This window comes from Hyperolius riggenbachi, chromosome 10 (assembly GCF_040937935.1).
Source record: "Hyperolius riggenbachi isolate aHypRig1 chromosome 10, aHypRig1.pri, whole genome shotgun sequence".
Classification (NCBI taxonomy): domain Eukaryota; kingdom Metazoa; phylum Chordata; class Amphibia; order Anura; family Hyperoliidae; genus Hyperolius; species Hyperolius riggenbachi.
In genome coordinates this window covers 35387155-35410585 of record NC_090655.1, presented here as the reverse complement: position 1 = coordinate 35410585, position 23431 = coordinate 35387155, and the positions used below count along the sequence as shown (strand labels likewise).

At 43.6% G+C, this 23431-nt stretch overlaps 1 protein-coding gene across 1 annotated transcript in view; it reads right to left on the bottom strand.

The window, feature by feature from the left end:
- LOC137534144 (uncharacterized) overlaps nucleotides 1-23431 on the bottom strand; it is a 113697-nt gene that overhangs the window by 23564 nt on the left and 66702 nt on the right. Inside the window, exons 4-6 of the mRNA XM_068255525.1 lie at nucleotides 14806-14967; nucleotides 8174-8360; nucleotides 3327-3481 (exon numbers count right to left, since the gene is read on the bottom strand). Coding sequence (XP_068111626.1) covers nucleotides 3327-3481; nucleotides 8174-8360; nucleotides 14806-14967 — 504 coding nt within the window. The remainder of the gene's footprint in view (nucleotides 1-3326; nucleotides 3482-8173; nucleotides 8361-14805; nucleotides 14968-23431) is intronic.

Here is a 23431-nt window from a genome sequence, read left to right as displayed (position 1 = left end):
ACATGGCTCAGCAAAGCTCATATTCACACAGAGCTCTTATGTACATGCAAGTACAGTGGCCTGTGTGTGCCAGAGCAAGTCACTGGATGCTTTCTCACCATTATTATAATTATTGGTCTTAATTGAAGAGGGAGCAATGTCCGGAACCAGTTAACCCTTCCAATTAGGACGCTGCAGTGATGACTATGCAGCGATGACATGTGAGGATTGAAGTGTAATAAACCAGTCAGAGGAGGAGGAGGGACTAAAAACATCAGCTGCATACACATCCCAGTTCCAGAGAGCTATTAAACCCATTGGGAAAAGTCACTTCAAAGTCTATTTATCCAGCTGGGCCTTGTTTTATCTAAAACTGCAGTTCCCATTCCAGATGTCATCCTGCGTGGAATACATTATTTCATGCAAGCGCCCTTTTATCTGCTGATGTGGACAGTGGAGCACATGGGGAGATCAGCAAAGCTACCTACGGTCCAAGAATTTTAAAGGATGCAATAGATTCTGCAGTCACTAGTCATAGCTGGATAATGGAATCAGAGCAATGATAGGCACTTCTCAGAGTTGGAAGCACTGCAGGTCTTAATGGTCCAGCATTTCTCACCACCTATTGTACTAAGAAAGCAAACTTTTGTTTTCCTTAGTATTTTAGTAAGGGGGCTTTTAGGACCATTGTAGCCCCTCACACACTCCAATGAGTTCTGGTTCACCATGAGCTTGCTGGTTAGTGCATAGAGCCAAATTAATCCTTGCCATGCACTGATGAGGATCAAACAATCCGAAACAGTCTGTATGCATGTTGGATTATTATGGCTCTGTACAAATTAGCAAGCTGACACATCATTGCATTCCAGCGGTTCTGGAGGTGTGTTTAGCTTCTAAGGGTAACAATGGTTAATTTGCATATATTCAGCAGTGATGCTCTGGGAGACATCTCAAGCTCACTCCAACCTGAATTATCGCCCCGATGGGCCCATCCAATGTGAACACCCTTTCCCTTGCCTACTCCTGGGGGTCCACCTTCCAATGGTCATAAAACAAGTGTCCATTATAATGTTTATACCAATAACAAGCAAAGCCATAAAAACACCTGCTCTGTAGATAGCAGCTCGCCCCCCCCCCCCCCCCCCCACCACTGAGGCTGCTTCCGTGTAGTTACGCCTCTGGTACCAAAGTATGTTCTTCACTGGTCGATAAAGTGTAAAGTCAGTGGCAGAACACTACTGTAATGACTTGGGTGGTTGCTACGGGATCTGGAAATAAAGGTGCTATATGATGGCTTCTCCATCATCCAGAACCTTCACAGCTAAACCCCTTTGCACACTCACATGCAAATGCTTTCATGCAAATCAATCATCCAGGAACCAATGCTATCCCTACAGCTAAGTTAAAAAGCCAACGCCTTTGTAACAAAAGAATACATTCTCTTGCGTAGTCACATATGCTGAGCAGAAGCTCCTCATAGGTGTTCATATGAGTTCATATGTGCCCTATAACATGTATAATGCAAGTATTCCGTGTATAAACAAGGAAAGAAGAAGAGTGCTGGATTAAACCCTGGCCACAAGGGTAAGTGTTGCGTTCAGAGAAGTCCTGTTGACCCTGCCATTGGTGTGGAGTCTAAGTGGCTACAGGTCTTCACCAGAGCACCCCGCAAGGGATGAGGGGCCTGCTACCCCTAGTGGGCAGTGGACCTTGCTGCCTGGTAGCCGACAGGTCACGGCCCTCAGGATTGTCCCACCAGTGATGAGAGAAAACAGGTGACACTGGGTTCTGGAGATCCTTGAGACAATACGAGGAACAGAATCAGCAGGTGAAAGTGTTGTCAGACATTCCAAGATCAGGGCAAGCAGAATTCAGGCAAAACGGTTAAACAGGCTAAGAGTCGAAGCAGGTGGAGTTCTGGCATAATAAGTAAACAGACAACAGGGCAGGGCAGGCGGAAATCAAGCATAGTCAAGAAACAAGCTGAGGTAAATAACTAGAATCACTCAGGAAACGGGCAGAGCAACCAGGTACCACTGCTAGCAGCTGCACAGACAGCACTGATGCACTGGCCAAATGGACTTAAATAGGCAGCTTGGCGCCAACTAAGGACGCCGTGCATGTGCACATGAATTTGCATCAACACACCGTGCAAGCGTATGCGCATGACCGATCGCATACAAACGGTCCCGTACAGACGTGCATGTGCAAACTTTCCTATGTGTCACGCCACAGGGCGTGACGCCATGAGTTAAACATACAATGTGCAATCTAGTCACGTGCACATGAGCACGGGAAGGACGCTGGACAGAGCGGCTAAGAAGACACAGAGGAAGGGATCGGTAAGTATGAAAGAATGTTACAATAAAAAAACACACAATCCACAGCTAAAGTCTTGTAGATCAGGAAGCAACCACAGTTGTATGCACAAGGAGGGTGTTACCAGAAGTGATAACCACTAACAAAGGTCCTGGGTGGGGTTACAACTCTTTGGAGACCCCAGACACTGACATAGGAATCATTCAAGGGTTGCATTTATCGTTTTCACATTTAGTGACATCCCTTCACTACCTATTGCTACAGCTTCTTCTTCCCCAGTGACACTCAGCTGACATTGGCTTCCATCTCATGAGAATATTGTGTCCAATTACAATGCAGAATTTAACAAGACAAGAGAACACAATACAGCTTTTATCAGGGCTACAGAAGCTATTTTGTAATTCAATGTTAAAAATGACCTTTACATTTCATACTGCAGCCAGCTGGATATTTCTTTAAAGTGTAACTGTCGGGCATAAAATCAAACATCAATTCTTTATTTTTAGCTGTTAAACAAGTAATAAGGATGCTAATCAGGCAATCCAAAAGTTAAAATCTTTATTAGTATTCTTGTTTATAAATGATCATTCCCCAGTTTACCTGACTCTTATTTGGTACGTTGCCGCAAAAAGGAAGTTGCAGGGCATGCTGGGTTGTCCTTTTTTGCTTCTGTACATTAGTTAAGTCTAAGGGGAAATAAAGAAGCAAAAAAAGACAACCCAGCATGCCCTGCAACTTCCTTTGTGCGGCAACGTACCAAATAAGAGTCAGATTAACTGTGGAATGATCATTTATAAACAAGAAAAGTAATGGAGATTTTAACTTTTGGATTGCCTGGTTAGCATCCGTATTACTTGTTTACCAGATAAAAATAAAGAATTGATTTTTGATTTTATACCCGACAGTTACACTTTAAATTTTATTTCACAAACGTTTAGGTTTCCTGTTAGGAGTAATTATTATATAAGGAATCAGCCGTTTTAGACCGTATAAAAGATCTGTATATAGATTTATGTTTACAGCATTACCTTTTTCATATCGTCATATGGTGCAAAGGCGTCACTGAAGTTCCTGTCCCAGACTTGCCTATTGCTTTCTTTGTCTTCACATTTCAGTTTAGTGAAAGGCTTCCTGACTCCCAGTATGTTGGGGCTTCTCCAGCCGTCAAATTGCAGATTGTTCCCTGTAGTGGTACATGGAAAATGACAATGATAACGTGTCCTGTCCAACCTCCTGCTTCATATTATGCATTAAGAGCAACGTGAGCAAAGTGCAGGAATGGGAAGACTCTCTAAGGACCCAGAGCCTTCCCTCTCCTTAGGTGAGTATCTTGTTGTTTTTTTAGACCCGCTTCAGACTCCCTTTAAAGTTAATGGGAATTAGATTAACCTCCCTGGCGGTCAATTAAAACCGCCAGGGGGCAGCGCAACACTATTTTTAAATTTATTTATTTTTTTAAAAATCATGTAGCTAGCCTAGCGGGCGGGATGACGTCACCGACGTCATCGACGTTGTGACGTCAAAGAGAGTCCCGATCCACCCCTCAGCGCTGCCTGGCACTGATTGGCCAGGCAGCGCATGGGGTCTGGGGGGGGGGGGGGGGGGGGGCGGCGCAGCGGGTAGCAGCAAATCGGCACGGAGGCGATCGGACAGTACATGCAGCTAGCAAAGTAAAAAAAATTATGCAAATCGGCCCAGCTGGGCCTGAGAAATCCTCCTGCGTGGGCTTACCGCCAGGAAGGTTAAAGGACTACTGTAGGGGGCAAAGAGGAAAAAGAGTTTAACTTACCAGGGGCTTCCATTGGTCCCCATAGACGTTCTGTGCCCGCACTGCCACTCGCTGATGCTCCGGTCCCCGCGCCGGTTCACTTTCGAAATTTGCCACTGTGCCTGCGCGGCCTTCTCCTCGCTCCCGCTGACGAAACCGGAAGAGTACTGTGCATGCACAATACGCTCCCGGGGACGTCAGGGAGAGTGAAGACAAGGCAGCGCAGGAGCAATAAAGCGGTGGTTTCCCAACTTTAAAGTTGCAAATTCTGGAAGTGAACCGGCGACCAGGAGAGGAGCGGGGAGGCAATATAGGACCCGGAGCCTTCCCTCTCCTTAGTAAAGTATCTGGCTTTCTTTTTTTTTTAAATCTGATTCCCATTTACTTTAAGTAGCTAGAGGTGCCTCTGGCTGAAAGGGAGATCTTGTCAGCGAGACCCAGGTAAGTAACCTCTCATTTACACTTTGCTCAGGACTCTGCATAGGGAAGGAGGGAGGGAAGCACTTGGGGAGGATAGTGAGCCGCCTTTCCATCATCAGGCGCCTGTAGGCACGTGTCTACAGTGCCTTATGGTAAATCCAGCCCTGCCCAGAACGTTATCTTATTTTTTTGGTGATATTTTCTTGCTTTTACTCTCATGGGCAGTAAGAAGGATTGGAATGGCAGTAAAGCTTTTACAGCTGTCTAATTCCTTTCTTCCTGTTTATAAGCATGATACTCAAAACCAGCACTGGAATTAGAAAGACTATTTGATAAATGGCCAATTTCCTTTACTAACTAGGAAGTAAAGCTTGGGGCTGATCTCGGTCAGAGATGGCTAATCAGGGACAATTTTGTAACATGGAGCCCCGGGCAATATGAACGTGCTGCAGTGTACTGACAGTAAACTCGTGACTTCTACAGTTTGTGACTTGTAGGAGTATGAAGCCCAGTGTGACCCTATGGAAGCACTGGCCCTGTAGCTAAATCCAGAATAACTATAACAAGCATTTACATTTCTTTATGAGAGCTTTTGCTTCTTAGATTTAGCAGAATATCTGTATCTGAAAATGGTTACAATATATGTATGTTTATACATGGCTATATGTGCGTGTAAATAATAATGAAATTTTTCTCCCTGGGGACTCAAAGCGCGGTGACCTGCGTTATGCACAAAGGCCCGGGAGAAGAGGTTGGCGTTTAGCCTTTTTTAAAGCTGTTCAGAGACGGAGCCTCTCGCACTGATTGTGGAAGTGAGTTCCATAGAGTAGGGGCTGCATAGGAAAAGGTCCGAGCACCAAATGTTAGGTGTATCCTGGGAATAACCAGATTCATCTTGGCAGAGCAGAGGGTGCGTGAAGGGGCATAAAGTTCCAATAGATCCGCTATGTATTTGGGTCCCATGTGGTGTAGAGCCTTGAATGTCAGAAGGCAGATCGTAAAATGGATTCTCCCCTTTACTGGTCGATGTGACCAACAGATACATCCCTCTCAGATCATTATCATGGTGGCCATACATGGTACAATAAAAACGTTTGATTATCCCGTTTATTCAATCTAAATGATCGAATCGAATTAAAGTGGAAAATATTTTCTTTTCGATCAAGAAATTCAAATGATTATCCCGTTTTTTTGAGAGAAATCTGACTGGACATGCTGGAAAAATCTTTTTATTCGATCTAACGGAATAATCGAACTAAATTATATAATCGAAAAAAATGAAAAATTGTACCATGTACAACCCTTAAGGTGGCCACACAGCATACAATTTTAAAAATATCTGTTCAATTCAAGAATTGAAATCAATTTTTCTAACTGATTGTAACATTTCAAAAATATGACCAATGTACCACACACCTGTGTTTAATTTTTCCCCAATTATGAAAAAAACTGATTGGAAACTCTGAGAAAATTGCTAGGGTATGTATATAAATAAATTGACTAACACACACCATACAATCTTTAAAAAAATTGAAGAGAAATATCTGGCATTCCGGATCGATATAAATAAAAAAAAAATGGAAAATCCGATCGGGATTTCAGTCGAATGAAAAAAGCTTTCGATTTTTTCGGGAGATACGCTTTTATCGAATTGCTGTAAAATCGGATCATTTTATTGTATCGTGTTTGGCCACCTTTAGAGACAGATTCATCTGATTCAATCACTCCACACACTGTACACAGATTTTTCAGTAGATTTCAGAATGAGTAAAAATCTGTGTGCACTGCCCAGGGCCAGTTTAAGTTGCACTGGGGCCCCAGGGCAAAGGTAACCTGCCCCCCACCACCACGAAAGCCAGCCACCTGGGCCTCCGATCTGACCCGCCACAAATCCACCCCGATCACAGCAGTTGTGATCCACTTGCATTGCAGCACTGTGTAGGAAATGCAGAGGCCACACGTGACCACCCTGCATACACCCAATCCCTTGCATTGCCTACTGCTCATACCAGGTGACTGCTCCTAGCCAATGAGCAGTCATGTGGTACATGCAATAGGCGATGAAAGGGATTGTGGGGGCTGTACTGCACTCATGTGTGGCCTACACATTCCCTATGCAGTGCTGCAATGCCTTGTAGCCAGCCAATCATATTGCAGGGGCCCCGGGAGCAGTCAGCTTGAAAACACCCAGAGTTTGCAGAGGGTCCCGGCAGCTGTTGGGGACCCTGGGGCAAGTGCCTTTTTTCCCTTAATGACAGTGCAGGCCCTGGCACAACCTGTCGGGTCACCCCACCTATGCCCTCCCCCCAGGGTTACACTCCCCTGTCTGCTGCCACCTGTCTTCTCTCCACTCCTGTGTGCTCCTTCTGGAGCCTCCTGTGTCCCCTAACTAAACACTAGCGACCAAACACTAGAGCCACTGTGGCTTGTACCTTATGTGACCACTAGTGACCTCCAGTGTTTGTCACGTGACACACCTGGTGGTGCAGAGTAGACTTAGGAGAAAACGCTGGTGGACAGGTGAAAACAAGATCCGCAGCTGCGTCGTTCTTCCCAAAATTGATTTGCCACTAGCGACCTGCTCCCAACCCGCCGCAGATCGAGCGATATCTGACGTTAGGTGTGATCACCTTAAAGTACACCTGAACTGAGAGGGGAATGGAGGCTACCAAAATTATTTCCTTTCAAACAATGCAGATTGCCTGGCTGTCCTCCAATACTTTTAAGGTAGCCATACACTGGTCGATTTGCCATCAGATCCGACCAACAGATAGATCCCTCTCTGATCGAATCTGATCAGAGAGGGATCAGATGGCTGTCTTTACTGCAAAAAAATTGTGAATCGATTTCAGCATGAAACTGATCACAATCTGTGGAGCTGCCGCTGCTGCCACCCCCCCCCCCCCCCCCCGGCCCCCGCATACATTACCTGATCCGTCCGGCGTGTCCCCCGGTCTCCGCTGTCCCTTCTCTGCACTAGGCTCCAGCTTCACTGAACTTCCTGCCGGGGAAGTTTAAACAGTAGAGGGCGCTCTATGGTTTAAACTTCCTGCCGGGACAGAAAGTTCAGTGAAGCTGGAGGAGCCGAGCACAGAGAAGGGACAGTGGTGACAGCGGGGATACGCGCCGGCTGGATCAGGTAATGTATTGCTGCTAGCGCCGGTCGTTGGGCATTCGAACGCCGCTATCGACACACTCCCGACCCGCCAGCTATCGAGCGAAATCTTCCACACGGACGGATCGACATGAACGATTGATTTCAGACGGAAATTAATCCTTCTGTCATCGTTTGCGCAACAATTTCACAGCAGATTTGATCACAGTGATCGAATCTGCTGTATATCGGTGGGAAAATCATTAGGTGTATGGGCCCTGTAGACTCTAGCCCCTAAACAAGCATGCAGATTAGGTGCTCTGACTGAAGTCTGACTGGATTACCCCCATGTTTATTGCAGGTGTGCAAATCAGACACCACCGAAGTCAAAGAAGATCAGCAGGACTGGTATTGTTTAAAAGGAAATAAATATGGCAGCCTCCTAATCATCCTTTAGTTAAGAAGTAGAATTAGAGGATACAGATGAGACTTAACACAGTAAAAACAACAAAAAAGTCTCATCCGTATTCCAGTTGCTCCCTTGAAGTTGATCAGGGGGTGTGTTAAAGCGGACAAACTGATAAAGAACCAACCTTTGTAGCCAAACTTTTCGTAGTTCATGCCGATTTCTGGGATCATGGAGAGGTCAGACTGGTTTCCACTTTGTACAAACATACTATGCGGTCGGTTCCTCCTCACAGGAAAATGCTTCTTGGTCTCCTGGTACGGGCTGAGCAAAATATTCGCTGCACCACAGGAACAGTGCTGTCCAAAGTACTCCTACACCAAGCAGAGAGGAGGCATGAGAGCTGTTACATCTCAATTCTTCCAGTCAGTGTTGTGATATCATGCTCACATTGCTGGCATTCCTCAACTAAGCCCCTTCTAATGGCATTCCTGGATCTTCTACCCCACCAATTTCTTCATTGCCTTCTGGGAAGACAGGCGCTCTTGGGTCTGATTGATTATTTGACAGCCTGTATATGTTAACGTTCATTTATGAGTAAAAGCTGTGGTGTGTATGCATTGAGGGTTATCTGGGTTCTAGTCAGTCTTATATTCGCCTCAGGCCAGTAAATCAGTGCCTACAGACATGAAATGATGGTTGGTTGATTTATCCAGCCATCTTTGGATGAATCGAGCAACAATCTCAGATCTGTCGGCTACATACAGACACTGCCATTCACATCCTGTCTGTAGAGGAAGGCCAATGGGTCAGGTAGGTTGAGAAGCTATCTCCGTGATAAGCAGGTGTTGCCATTGGCATCTATGATTAGTTGTAACCACCTTCCTCCACAGAAGAGACAGGCGTACTCTCTAAAACTAGGCCAGAAACTAGAGTGTTGCTGCATATGGCCAATCAGGAACATTGATACAGCACCATGGTTGTTACCGTATATACTTGCATATAAGCCGACCCTCATATAAGCCGACCCCCCAACTTTTACCTGAAAAACCAGGGAAAAATGATTGACTCCCATATAAGCCGGGGGTAGGAAATGCCGGCTGCCTTATTCCCCTAGTGTGTCCCAGTATAGCTAGTAAAGTGCCCAGTATAGGTAGTTAGTGCCCCAGTATAGCTAGTATAGTGCCCAGTATAGCTAGTATAGTGCTCAGTATAGGTAGTATAGTGCTCAGTATAGCTAGTAAAGTGCCCCAGTTTAGCTAGTATAGTGCTCAGTATAGCTAGTATAGTGCTCAGTATAGCTAGTAAAGTGCCCCAGTTTAGCTAGTATAGTGCTCAGTATAGCTAGTATAGTGCTCAGTATAGCTAGTAAAGTGCACCAGTTTAGCTAGTATAGTGCTCAGTATAGCTAGTATAGTGCTCAGTATAGCTAGTAAAGTGCCCCAGTTTAGCTAGTATAGTGCTCAGTATAGCTAGTATAGTGCTCAGTATAGCTAGTAAAGTGCACCAGTTTAGCTAGTATAGTGCTCAGTATAGCTGGTATAGTGCTCAGTATAGCTAGTAAAGTGCCCCAGTTTAGCTAGTATAGTGCTCAGTAAAGGTAGTATAGTGCTCAGTATAGCTAGTAAAGTGCCCCAGTTTAGCTAGTATAGTGCTCAGTATAGCTAGTATAGTGCTCAGTATAGCTAGTAAAGTGCCCCAGTTTAGCTAGTATAGTGCTCAGTATAGCTAGTATAGTGCTCAGTATAGCTAGTAAAGTGCACCAGTTTAGCTAGTATAGTGCTCAGTATAGCTAGTATAGTGCTCAGTATAGCTAGTAAAGTGCCCCAGTTTAGCTAGTATAGTGCTCAGTATAGCTAGTATAGTGCTCAGTATAAGACAAGACAAGACAAGACAAATAACATTTATATTGCGCTTTTCTCCTTGCGGACTCAAAGCGCCAGAGCAGAGCAGCAGCCACTAGGGCGCGCTCTATTGGCAGTAGCAGTGTAAGGGAGACTTGCCAAAGGTCTCCTACTGAATTAGTGTTGGCTTACTGAACAGGCAGAGCCGAGATTCGAACCCTGGTCTCCTGTGTCAGAGGCAGAGCCCTTAACCATTACACCATCAGCCAACTGTATAGCTAGTAAAGTGCACCAGTTTAGCTAGTATAGTGCTCAGTATAGCTAGTATAGTGCTCAGTATAGCTAGTAAAGTGCCCCAGTTTAGCTAGTATAGTGCTCAGTATAGCTAGTATAGTGCTCAGTATAGCTAGTAAAGTGCCCCAGTTTAGCTAGTATAGTGCTCAGTATAGCTAGTAAAGTGCTCAGTATAGCTAGTAAAGTGCCCCAGTTTAGCTAGTATAGTGCTCAGTATAGCTAGTATAGTGCTCAGTATAGCTAGTAAAGTGCCCCAGTTTAGCTAGTATAGTGCTCAGTATAGCTAGTAAAGTGCTCAGTATAGCTAGTAAAGTGCCCCAGTTTAGCTAGTATAGTGCTCAGTATAGCTAGTATAGTGCTCAGTATAGCTAGTAAAGTGCCCCAGTTTAGCTAGTATAGTGCTCAGTATAGCTAGTAAAGTGCTCAGTATAGCTAGTAAAGTGCCCCAGTTTAGCTAGTATAGTGCTCAGTATAGCTAGTATAGTGCTCAGTATAGCTAGTAAAGTGCCCCAGTTTAGCTAGTATAGTGCTCAGTATAGCTAGTATAGTGCTCAGTATAGCTAGTAAAGTGCCCCAGTTTAGCTAGTATAGTGCTCAGTATAGCGCTCAGTATAGCTAGCTGGTCCGTGGGTCCCCCGCTCCCCCCACGGCCGCTGCTATTACCTGCCCGTATCTTCTATTCCCCTCTCCATGCTTGTAAACATTCACAGCAGCGCGCCCGGCGCTGCTACTGTGACGAGCGGCGAGCCAGGAAAGAGCGGTTCCCATAGTAACAGGAAGCCGCGCTCTTACCTGCCTCTTCACAGTAGCAGCGCCGGGCACGCTGCTGTGAATGTTTACAAGCATGGAGAGGGGAATAGAAGATACGGGCAGGTAATAGCAGCGGCCGTGGGGGGGAGCGGGGGACCCGTGGACCAGTGGAGGGGGGGGGGGGGACCCGCGGAGCAACATGACTCGCATACAAGCTGACCCCCCAACATTTGCCCCCCTTTTTGAGGGTCAAAAATTCGGCTTGTATGCGAGTATATACGGTACTTGGATTCCTCAAATGTTTGAATGAGAAGTCACTGCTCTACCCACGCTGTAATATAATTAATAATTGTTCTCCTATGAGTATCTTCCCCAGCCCTGCCTGCTCTAAGCTGCCTCATGGAGTCAAAAAACTCGACCTTCTGCCACAGCCATAAGGGCTTCTTTACACCAGGGGCTGGCGGGTTCGATTTTTAAAGATACACATGTGAGGTGGGGGGCGCTGTTATCTATGTTTGTCTATGGAGACCCACACGTGTCATCTGGAAAAGATGTGTTTACTGGATTTTCTCAGCAACATCACAGATAAAATTAACTAGCTACATGTCCTTGTGCTCCAGTGTGGCTATCTACAGAGTGTGCACAGCTGGTGAGGCCTTAGGACTGATCTGTTATGAAACGCGAGTCGCCTGAGCCAAATATGGGCTCTAGGTTCAGAACTGCCTATCTTCACTGGGCAATTGTAGATTTATTATTAATATTGTAAACCTATGAACTGCTAGTGGGCTTGTGTGATGCTGTACAGTATTTAAAGGGTGCGTACATTTGAAATCGGCGCCGGTAGACTTGGGCGCAGGATACAGCGGTATATAGCTGATCCTGCTTCTGCACAAGTCCGGGCCGATTTAATTACTATTCCCCCTCCAGGCCGACATGGATAGTGGGGGAATGAAATAATTCGGCTTCCAGCGATTGCTGGAGGCCGAATTATTATGTTTTTAAAGGGGAACTGAAGAGAGAGGTATATGGAGGCTGTCATGTTTATTTCCTTGTAATCAATACCAGTTGCCTGGCAGCCCTGCTGGTCTATTTCTCTGCAGTAGTATCTGATTAAAACCAGAAACAAGCATGCAGCTAGTCTTGTCAGATCAGACTTATAAGTCTGAATCACTGAAACACCTGATCTGCTGCATGCTTGTTCAGGGGCTATGGCTAATAGTATTAGAGGCAGAGGATCAGCAGGGCTGCCAGGTAACTGGTATTGTCTAAAAGGAAATAAACATGACAGCCTCCATATACCTCTCTCTTCAGTTCCCCTTTAAGCAACTTCGGCTCCGTCTTCTGACGGAGCCGACGTTACTCACTGAGCGCTTCAATAGGAATGATTCCTATTGAAGTCTATGGAGGCGCCGGCTGCGCCGAAATATAGCAGCGCTGAAAAGCACTGCTCCGATTTAAAGGGTTTGCCCCACAAAATACACAGCGTAGCATAATTTAGATCTAACTACGGCTTATGCTGGGAATACACAATGAGATTTTTTGATTTCCATTCACTTCTATTGAGAAAATCGATCAGAAAAACCACCAAAATCAGATCAGACCTGTTGGAAATTATCTATCGAGCATCTATCTTCCCCCCCAAAAAAACCCTCATGGTGTATTCCCAACATTAAAGTGGACCTCAACTCAGAACGTCCTCTCTGCTCTAAAAGATATACAACAGGATCATAACCTTCAAACATTTTTTTGTTGCAGCTGATACAAATCCTAAAATATATCTGCACGGTTTCTATTTCCTGATTCATGGAAGCAGACATATTGCTAACATCCTGTGCTTTCTAATCAGCTTATCTGCCATTTCTGCCATAGGAAGTCATGTGAAACGGGGAGAGATAAAATTACAACTTGTGATTAGTCACAGATGAGGGGGAATCACGACAGGTTAAACTCTCTAAATACATACAGGGTGCATTTCTCTGTTTCCTTCTGTCTTGCGCAAGAGTTCAGGTCCACTTTAAAGTGTGTTGTTGACTGTTCAACAGGAAGTGTACTACATTGTTTTAAAGCGGGATTGTCACCATAAAAAAAAATCAAATTTCAACAGCAACTGGTCTGAGTGTATTACGTGACAAAGATGCTAATCCTGCATTCAAAACTTGCAAAACTTTTTCTGTTGTTAGGTTTTGGAGTTATCACATACTTTAGGAGCACGGGCCCTAGTGCCAAACAGTGCCAAAGAGTTGAATGCTGGGAGTTCTTTTTATCTATAATATATTCCTCCTCTTCCATTTATTTCCCTGCCTAGCTGCTTATCAGACACACCCTCTGAATACTTGTATTTACAAGCAAGGCTGAGGTGACTCGGTGATTGGATGTGTAAATGAAAAAAAAAGACAGTGCAGTTGTTAGTATACACCTAAGTGGGAGTGTCTGAAGACTCTTGGAGGAGGGCAGCTAATGAATACGCAATGAGCAAGAGAAGGGAGGGGGGAAAACAAGAGTCAGGGAGGATATGATGTCAGCATTAACTTGGCAAGATGGCCACTGCCTAGAATAGGATTTTCTGCTTTTCCTTTATAAAATTCACAGGAATCATTATGTGGATAGCACAATATGTCTGTTATGTAAGTATAAGTAGTATTTATCTACTTATATATGTGTTTTTTATTTCTAGGTTAGCATGGGTGTCGCTTGTTCTTTAAAGAAACATGTCATAAAATAAGTATGTGTGAGGCCTCAGATGGAATACCATACATCTAAACTGCATGCTAGCTCCAACCAACAGCTTCCTACTCCGTTTCACTGGGAATTAGTGGTACATCATCACTAGAAGAGAGATGGAAATAATTCATTTTAATGATTCATGCAAACTCTATGCAGCTTGGAAGTCAGCCAATCAAATGCATTTCCTGTTGATTTGGATTGGCTGAATGCAAAGTTGCATACTGTTTTACATTATATTTCCATGCACCCAGAAATTATTAGCATCTTACTGACCATCATTCGTTATTACTCTAACATTTCTCCAGAGATACTCTTTAATATTTAGCTATGTCCCTCAGTTTGATGTTCTTAGATATACTCCCAAACATGTCATTGCAGCGTAATACAGGTAGTCCTCGGTTAACCCACAGGATAGGAACTGTAGTTTGGTTTGCCCTCCCAAACACCCCCCTCCCCCCCTTTCCCGGGTGTCACCTCTGTCCCGTGCCCTCAGTGTACAGCAGGAAATTGCATTCTAAAAAACATTTTTTTCTTGTAGTTTTTGAGAAAATTGATTTAATAAAATACTAAGGTGATTTTGAGAAAAATGTTTTTGACTTGTCCCCACGGAGTCAAATTTCACATTTTCAGGTCGTTCATATTGATAAGACAGGTCTTCGTAAGTCGGAGGGCTACCTGTATTCCAAATGAATTGTGCTTCATGTGCTGTAAGCAAATACTACACTGCATAATAAACAGCAAAATGTCAATAGAACAAACAGCTTACATTGATTATATTGATATTTTGGGCAGCACGGTGGCGTAGTGGTTAGCTCTCTCGCCTTGCAGCGCTGGGTCCCTGGTTCGAATCCCAGCCAGGGCACTATCTGCAAAGAGTTTGTATGTTCTCTCCGTGTCTGCGTGGGTTTCCTCCGGGCACTCCGGTTTCCTCCCACATTCCAAAAACATACGGATAAGTTAATTGGCTCCCCCTAAAAAATTGGCCCTAGACTACAATACTTACACTACATAATATAGACATATGGCAATGGTAGGGATTAGATTGTGAGCTCCTTTGAGGGACAGTTAGTGACAAGACAATATATATATATATATACACACACTGTACAGCGCTGCGTAATATGTCGGCGCTATATAAATACTAAATAATAATAATAATAATATTTTTCCTTCTACAGAATGGCTTTGTCAGTATTTGTTTTTTTACCTCTTTCATCTGTTTCACTCTATCTTCCTTTTGTAGAGTAAAGATTTGCTTTTGCAGCTTTAGATTATACTCCTGTAGCTGGCCAATTTTTTCTATGAGTTGACAAATGTGTTCCAGGTATCCGAGGCCTGAACCAAGCGCCTTTGAGGCTCCCTGGTGCACCTGCAAAGCAAATAAGATTAAGTTCAGTGTTTATCCATAAGGTGTGAGGATATCTGTCTGCTTCAGGTTTATGGTCTGACAAGATGTTCAAACAAGCATGTGTCACAGATTCATGTTATATGCTGTGTTATCCAATCTCGTTTATTATTAGCGAATCATGTTTTAATGCTGGCCATACATACACTCGAAAGCCCCATACACACGCTAGGTAAAACTGTTGAGGAGGCAAATAACCACCACGCCTGTTGAGAAGCCAGCGTGTGTACAGCGGCCCTGACCCCCCCCCCCCCCCCCCCCTCAGACTATCTGGCTGGTGGATTGCTTTTTTGAGCCTTGTTTCTTCTATCCTGTAAGTCTTTATACCTGTTCTGATGTGGTCTGTCTTACTGCAGCCTTTTCTAGTTGCACTGTCTCTGTAATAAATCTTATCTTCTCTCCTCTGTCGGCTCTGTCGGGCTCAGGCTGGAATGTGTGAAATGTGCAGCACTGCTTGTGATAGGCAGAAGCTTTACACACCCTCTCCAAGCTCTCCTCTCATCCTATCACATGCTGGTTAGCAGCCATGTTTTTTGTTTGTAAACCCTGCCTAAAACTGGCAATTACAAGCCAGGATTGCAGCAGGGAGTGGCAGAAAAAGCACAAAGGGGCCCAGGAGAACATAAGGAATAGAATGGTATGCTTTTTATTGTAAGAATTTAAGAGCACAGATTCTCTTTAACCTATTTTAGTTCCTGGATGTAGAAACTACGTCCAGGAACCATGCGCGTTCCCGCGGCAGATCGCGCGCCTGCTCCCGGCCCGCGGTTCGTTAGCCAGGCAATCAGTGAATCGGGCTTCTCTCGGAAGCTTAGCTTTTTCTGGCTGTAGCCTCCCCCATGCGTCTCTCTAAGCTTATGTTACGCTTAGAGCAGCCTTTCTCAACCTTTCTACCCTGGTGGAACCCTGCAAATGACTTTTGGATCTCAAGAAACCCCTGTAAACAATTTTTTTATTCTCAAGGAACCCCTGCATTTATTTTGCAGGAGGCATGGTCATTAAAAGTAGGTGAAGCTGTTTATTTCACTACCCCCATTACACTGCCACTCATTATACTGGTTCCTGAACCCCAATTTAGTGCTTCTTGTTGAAGTACCCCCTATTATAATGTACTCTATTATATTTCCCCCACGATGGGAGAAAATGCCAAGGAACCCCTGCAGAGTCCTCAAGGAACCCTGGGGTTCCAGGGAACCCTGGTTGAGAAAGCCTGGCTTAGACTGACGTCATGTAAACAAACTCATGGCCGCCATCTTGTGGCCAAAAAGTAAAACCACAACTAAAAGTAAAAAAAATAAAACTCAAGACACATTTACATTATAAAACTATTGTTTACATCCCACCCTCCCAAAAATACCCAAATAAAATGTTTAATATAAAAAAAAAACATTACAATAAAAAAAAATAATATGTAAATATTTACCTAAGGGTCTAAACTTTTTAAATATCAATGTAAAGATGAAATATTTCTATATTTTTTGTATTTTAAACTTGTAAATAGTGATAGATGCAAAACGGAAAAAATGCCCCTTTATTTCCAAATAAAATATTGTCGCCATACATTGTGATAGGGACATAATTTTAACGGTGTAATAACCGGGACATATGGGCAAATACAATACACGAGTTTTAATTATGGAGGCATGTATTATTTTAAAACTATAATGGCTGAAAACTGAGAAATAATGAATTTTTTCCGTTTTTTTCTTATTCTTCCTGTTAAAATGCATTTACAGTAAAGTGGCTCTTAGCAAAATGTACCCCCCAAAGAAAGCCTAATTGGTGGTGGAAAAAACAAGATATAGATCAGTTCATTGTGATAAGTAGTGATAAAGTTATAGGCTAATCAATGGGAGGTGAACATTGCTCAAATGAAAACGACGGAACGCGAATGGGTTAAAGAGAAACCGTAATGCCTGGTTGGCATATAAGTCCAATTCTTCTCCTGCTTGATTTCATATATGCTGCATTTTGTGCCAATGTTTCGGCAATGTCTTATTTAATATGCACTCTTTTGTACTATGGAGCAAAATTGTTAAGGGTTTTGTTTGTTTTATTTTTTACTGTCATCCGATCATACTGAAAGTAACTGTTTCATATAATTCTGTTATCTTAAAAGTCTTGTAATGCACTATGCTCTGTTGATGACTTTGTTTATCTTAATAAAGGCTTTTTGTAAACTAAAGAGAAACCGTAACCAAGAATTGAACTTCATTCCAATCAGTAGCTGATGCCCCCTTTTTACATGAGAAATCTATTCCTTTTCACAAACGGATCATTAGGTTGCTGTGTATGGCTTATATTGTGGTGAAACCCCTCCCACAGGAAACCGTGAGGACCACAGTCCTGGCAGTTTCCTGTCTGTGAACATTGTTGCATTGTGGGAAATAGATGTTTACAGCTGTTTCCAACTGCCCAAAAAAAATCAATCAGCAGCGACATCACCTGCCAGCAGTAAAAATGTCACCATGTGATAAATGTCAGAATGTAAATCAGGGAGAGGAAAGATTTTACAATGGGCAAACACTGACTGATCATTTATACATCATTATTGTAAAACTGAAGCACTTTTTTTATTACATTATTTTAACTGAAGTTCCTTTTTTTTTTCAATACTTTTTATTGGCATTTGTTATTAAACAATCTTTTTTTGATTGTACAAAAGCAGTTGCATAAAGTTACAGGAGTCAACACAAAATTCTCAAGGCTGCTTCAGAAAACTAAAGCTGGCCACTAACGGCCCAATTTCTACCGAAAAATCGTTAGAGCGATCAGAAATTCTGATCGGATTGGTTGTAAATAATCTACATTGGTGGACACAATCGATTATGAACGAGTGGAAAAAATGTCACCTGAATGAATTTTCGTCGAACGAAAATTTGGATTTTCTTGGTGGTCATGATAGATAGGAAGCAATGATTGGTTAGTTGATGGTGTAGTGAACGATTTTTCGTCCGATCAGAATTTCTGATCGCTCAAACGATTTTTCGCTAGAAATTGGACCGTTAGTGGCCAGCTTAACAAGTGTTGTGCAAGAGCAGGTACAGTCATCTTAAACTGGAAAGTAACACAAAATAACAATGATAAACAAGAACTTTCTATACTAAGAAGTATAGTCTTCAACTTATGATAAAGTACGTCTATACTGAACCTGAGGAAGTCTTATTGGATTTAGGCGTATCTATAGAGATAAAGCCTAACCAACAGAAGGGTGAGAAAAAGGAAGCGAGAAGGTGTTTATCTTATTCCATGGATGCATGTTACCATATTCCATAGCAGGGAACCTAGTCTCAACCCTGACATCTCTCAGGAAGACCAGGATATGCTAATGTGAGAGATCTGCTACATCCAGAGGGGGAAAAAACTTTATTAACACACGTACAAAAAATAGAAAAAATGGTTCTTCAATATCACAATAGTAGGTCTTAAAAACACATTAGTTGGTTTGAAGCAACAATTGGTTGTAGCTTTGTGGGCATTTAAACTTCAAGGCCTTAAATGCCCACAAAGCTACAACCAATTGTTGCTTCAAACCAACCAATGTGTTTTTAAGACCTACTATTGTGATATTGAAGAACCATTTTTTCTATTTTTTGTACGTGTGTTAATAAAGTTTTTTCAGAGATTTTTTTTTTTGTCTGTTTGAGATTGCATTCTAGCATATTTAGTCCTTTTTAAAGGTATAAACGAGTATTGAAGGGCAAGGTGGATTGCCCCAAAAAGGATTGTGTTCTTTGATCCTCCACAATATAAAGGATCGTATCCCAGAATCTGTTTTATAAAACATCCAGAGGGGGAGACATGGGGGAGGGATGGGAGGTGGGGGGGTGCTAACTCTCTACATCAGGACGTTTAGGAGCTCATTAGTCTGAATTGGGTTATAACTGAAGTTCCTTTTTAAAGGTCAACTGTAGTACTGTAGATCTTGTCAGATCTGACAATAAAGTCAGAAGCACCTGATCTGCTGCATGCTTGTTCAGGGTCTATGGCTAAATGTGTTAGAGGCAGCGGCTCAGCAAAACAGCCATGAAACTGGTATTGTTAAAAAAGTAAATGAATATGGCGGCCTCCACATCCCTCTCATTACAGTTGTCCTTTAAGCCAAGCGATAGCCGAGAGCATTGTTCTCCCCACTTGCCTTGCCCATCGCATGATGTCATTCCCACGCCACGCCATCTGCCCTCTGCACAGCAGCAGACTGGAGGCTAGCAACGAATCTGTACAGCATCGGCCCTGCAGTGTGGCCCAAGGGATGGGGTACTGGGCTCATTAGTATCACTTTAGGTATTCATTAAAAAGTGAGCTACTGTTGTTTCCCATGTTGCATCACTCCTGAATATGTTTAACCCATCAGCATCCAAACACAGGTGGAAATTTGATTGATTAACTATTTAAATAATTTCCTTAAAGAGAACCCGAGGTGGGTTCTAAGAATCCTATTAGCACAAAGAGGCTGGGTCTGCATATAATGCCCACCCTCTGTTGCTATACTGTTTCCCCTTTGGACCCCCCTGTATAGCAACAGAGGCTGGGCATTATATGCAGACCCAGCCTCTGTGTGCTAATAGGATTCTTAGAACCCACCTCGGGTTCTCTTTAAAGAGGAACTATCAAAAAAAACCTGTATTTCTGTAAACCTCACATACAAAGTCGGCGTTGGGGCTAGAGCTGTACCATGTAGATAGGTTCCACTTCTCTGTCACTATTCACAGAGGAATGATTTACTATTTGCAGTACTACTGCGCAAAACAGTTTCGGGGGCGGGATGTGGGGTGCGCGTTCGGGCCAAGCCGTGCATTTGCAGAAGAGCGCGGCCTGCCAGATTACCGGGTGATTTCCTAGAGAACGGAGAGGACAGCGAGGGATCCTACGCACCCAATGGGGCTGGAGGAAGCCCCAGGTAAGTATAAATAACCCCACAACACCCATCTCAGGTTTACCTTAAAGCCACTGCTGGTTTTTTTGTAAATAGTAGACGAGGAAATGCTGCACTAGGAAATGTTTGTCATTCTTAAGTCATTAAGAAGCAGATCTATTTTCCTTTTGGCAAATAAGAGAGTTGTCAATACACTAGTAGAAATGAGAGTTACAAGGAAGGGAAGGAGTCACCGCATTTAACCAGATAAAACGTGTTACAAGGTTACATCAACAGAAGATGTGTAATGATGCATGGGGCAGGCAGCTAATGACAGAGTGCTGGGAACAGGCAAGGTTTGCCTCTGTGTTGAAGGGTCAGACACACTACTTGTTGTCACCTTTGACCTATGTGCTGCTAAAACACTGCAATAACCAGCTGTGGGGGAATGCTTTAGGAGTTTATCTGTAGTCTGGCTCTATCATGCCTGTGTGTTCCCAGCAATCCAGATAACCTCCCATGTGGGTAACTGGTTTATCCTACTTTAAGTGGATCTGTCAACGGGAATCAGCTTGGCCAGCTCAGAAGTGTATTGAAATGGGCAAAGGACACAAAGATTACGTCATTACACAATAAAATTTACACAAATGTTCTCTAAAGTGTTAATCTTGAGGGACTAAGAACTATATATAAAATAAATAAATAAAAAAATCAAGCTACAGGATATGTGTGTGGAGGATGAGAGATCTGTGTGTTTTCCCACAATCACCTGCTCTGTTTAGTGGTAGCTCTGTTTACATACCATAATTGGAAAATGTGCTGCATTAAAGAGACTCTGTAACATAAAAAAACCCTCTGGGGTATACCTACCTGGATGGATGGTGTCATGGTTAAGGGCTCTGCCTCTGACACAGGAGACCAGGGTTCGAATCTTGGCTCTGCCTGTTCAGTAAGCCAGCACCTATTCAGTCGGAGACCTTTGGCAAGTCTCCCTAAGGCCTCTTGCACACTGCAAGTGATTCCGATTCAGATTCCGCTTTTTAATCAGTTTTTACATCCGATTCCGATTTGCAGTGTGCAGGGAGCAAACTCCAAATCTGAATCTGAATCTGATGTAAAAACTGATTAAAAAGCGGAATCTGAATCGGATCGCGTGCAGTGTGCAAGAGGCCCAACACTGCTACTGCCTATAGAGCGCGCCCTAGTGGCTGCTGCTCTGGCGCTTTGAGTCCGCCAGGAGAAAAGCACAATATAAATGTTATTTGTCTTGTCTTGTCTACTTGGGGAGGGGGAAGCCTCAGGGTCCCAATGAAGCTTCCCCCTCCCCTGTAGGAACCCAACGCTGGCTCCCCTGAATACACCCCCAATCCTCCCCCGACAAGCTTGACAAGGCTTGATACAATTACCTTGTCCGAATACAGTGCAGGCACAGTAGCTGCTCTTTGTTCGGGTTAGGCAGAAATAGCCGAGCCCGATTGTATCCGCTCTACTGCACAGGCGCCAAAGGAATCGTACCAACGCAGTAGAGCGGATCGATTGGGTTCGGCTATTTCCGCCTTAACCCGAATGAAGACTGGCTAATGCGCAGGATCGCGGTAGGTAAATATTTACCTCGCCGCAATTTGGGGGGGGTCGGAGCAACAGAGGGATGGAGGAGGATGAGGGAATCCTCGTTAGGATCCAGAGGCTTCCCCCTCCCGAGGTAAGGGGGCCCTTTTTTCCTTGCAGATTTCCTTTAAATCAGGGGAATAGCTTTAAATCATGCCCACACAGCAAAACGTTAATGGGACCCCCTCATGTTCACTCCCTTCCCTTGCCTGCCCCTGGTGACCCTCACAGCTGGAGGCCCATCTCACAAGGGTCATAAAACAAGTGTGGACATCATAATCTTAACACCCATAACAAGTGTAGCCACAAATACACCTGATCTGAAGGATGAACCCCTTTATCTGAGGGACTGAAGTAGTAGTTGGGTCTCCCTCCCAGTCGTAGTGACTGCTCCACTCTAGTTACACCCCTGCTGCATTTTATGGCAATTCTGGATAATGGAAACAGATAAATGACTGTAAAGGTGCCCATACTGGATTTTCCTGTACGATCAATCATTCGATGCCATCATTTTATTTCATCAGGGGAGAATCGATTACGTTCCATTCTGCATCGATGATGGAAATTGGAACACACGTGGTCGAATCTACCAATGAACTCAATCAGGCAGAATGGAAAATATCGGTTAATCGTTCAGGAATCGGCTACTGTTTAAGATTTCGATGGACACAGAATGGATTTTTCTTTCAGAGCATGGAGGCACATCATCGTTCAGCTTGATCAGTGAGAGAGAATCATATAAGATATCACTTGCAGTGTGTGGGCCACTAGTCATTCCACTTTCCATCAACCACACTGGAGTCAACTTCTCCATAAATTAGATCGATTTATCACTGAATGGAAAACCAAGTAATGCATGAGAACCTTAAAGGGGCACTACAGCAAAAAACTGTAACATTTTAAATATGTGCAAACAGACAAATAAGAAGTACATTTTTCCAGAGTAAAATGAGCCATAAATTACTTTTCTCCTATGTTGCTGTCACTTACAGTAGGTAGTAGAAATCTGACAAAAGTGAGGGCTTGTTTCCACTGTTGCGATGCGATTTCGCCGGCATTCCGACGCTTGTAAAAACGCATGCGGATGCGTTTCCGCATGCGTTTTTACCCACGATTTCGCGTGCGATTTCGCATGGCAGGGTGCCATGCGAAATTAACCATGACACTGCCAGGGCAAAATAAAATTGAAAAAGGTGCGAAATCACACGCGAAATCGCGGGTAAAAACGCATGTAACAAACGCATGCGTTTTTACTATTAAATACATTAGCGGCGATTCGCATGCATTCCACTCGCAGGCGAATTCGTTGGCTCTTTTGTGCGTTTTTTTACCGCTGAAAAAAACGCACCTCAACAACGCTACAGTGGAAACAGGCCCATCCACTTGCATTACATGTGCGAATCTGCATGCGTTGGACGCATGCAGATTCGCGATAGTGGAAACGAGCCCTGACAGGTTTTGGACTAGTCCACCTCTTTATAGGGGATTCTCAGGTATATATTTACTTTCAAAAGCACTTAGTGAATGGCAGTTGCTCTGTCCAACTGCCAAAAAACTGGGTAGCAAGCAGGGAAGCTGGCCAGCATCATTGTTTACATCCTTTTTCAGGAATATCTTTATAAGGAATAAAAGCCTTGCTGAGAATCCCCTATGAAGAGATGGACTAGTCCAAAACCTGTCACTTCTGTCAGATTTCTACTGCTTACTGTAAGTGACAGAATAGAGACATAGGAGAAAAGTAATTTATGGCTCATTTTACTCTGGAAAAAACGTACTTCTTATTTGTATATGTTTGCACATATTTTAAATTTTAAAATTTTTCGCTGTAGTGCCCCTTTAATTATCTTTCAACAGATGTCTACCTAAGTGCGCAGGTTTTACCCTCCATACACTATGTGCAGCCCAATAGAAAGGGCCTCTTTCCACCCAGACATAAGCCCATGTAGCATTCGCATTTGGTGTAAC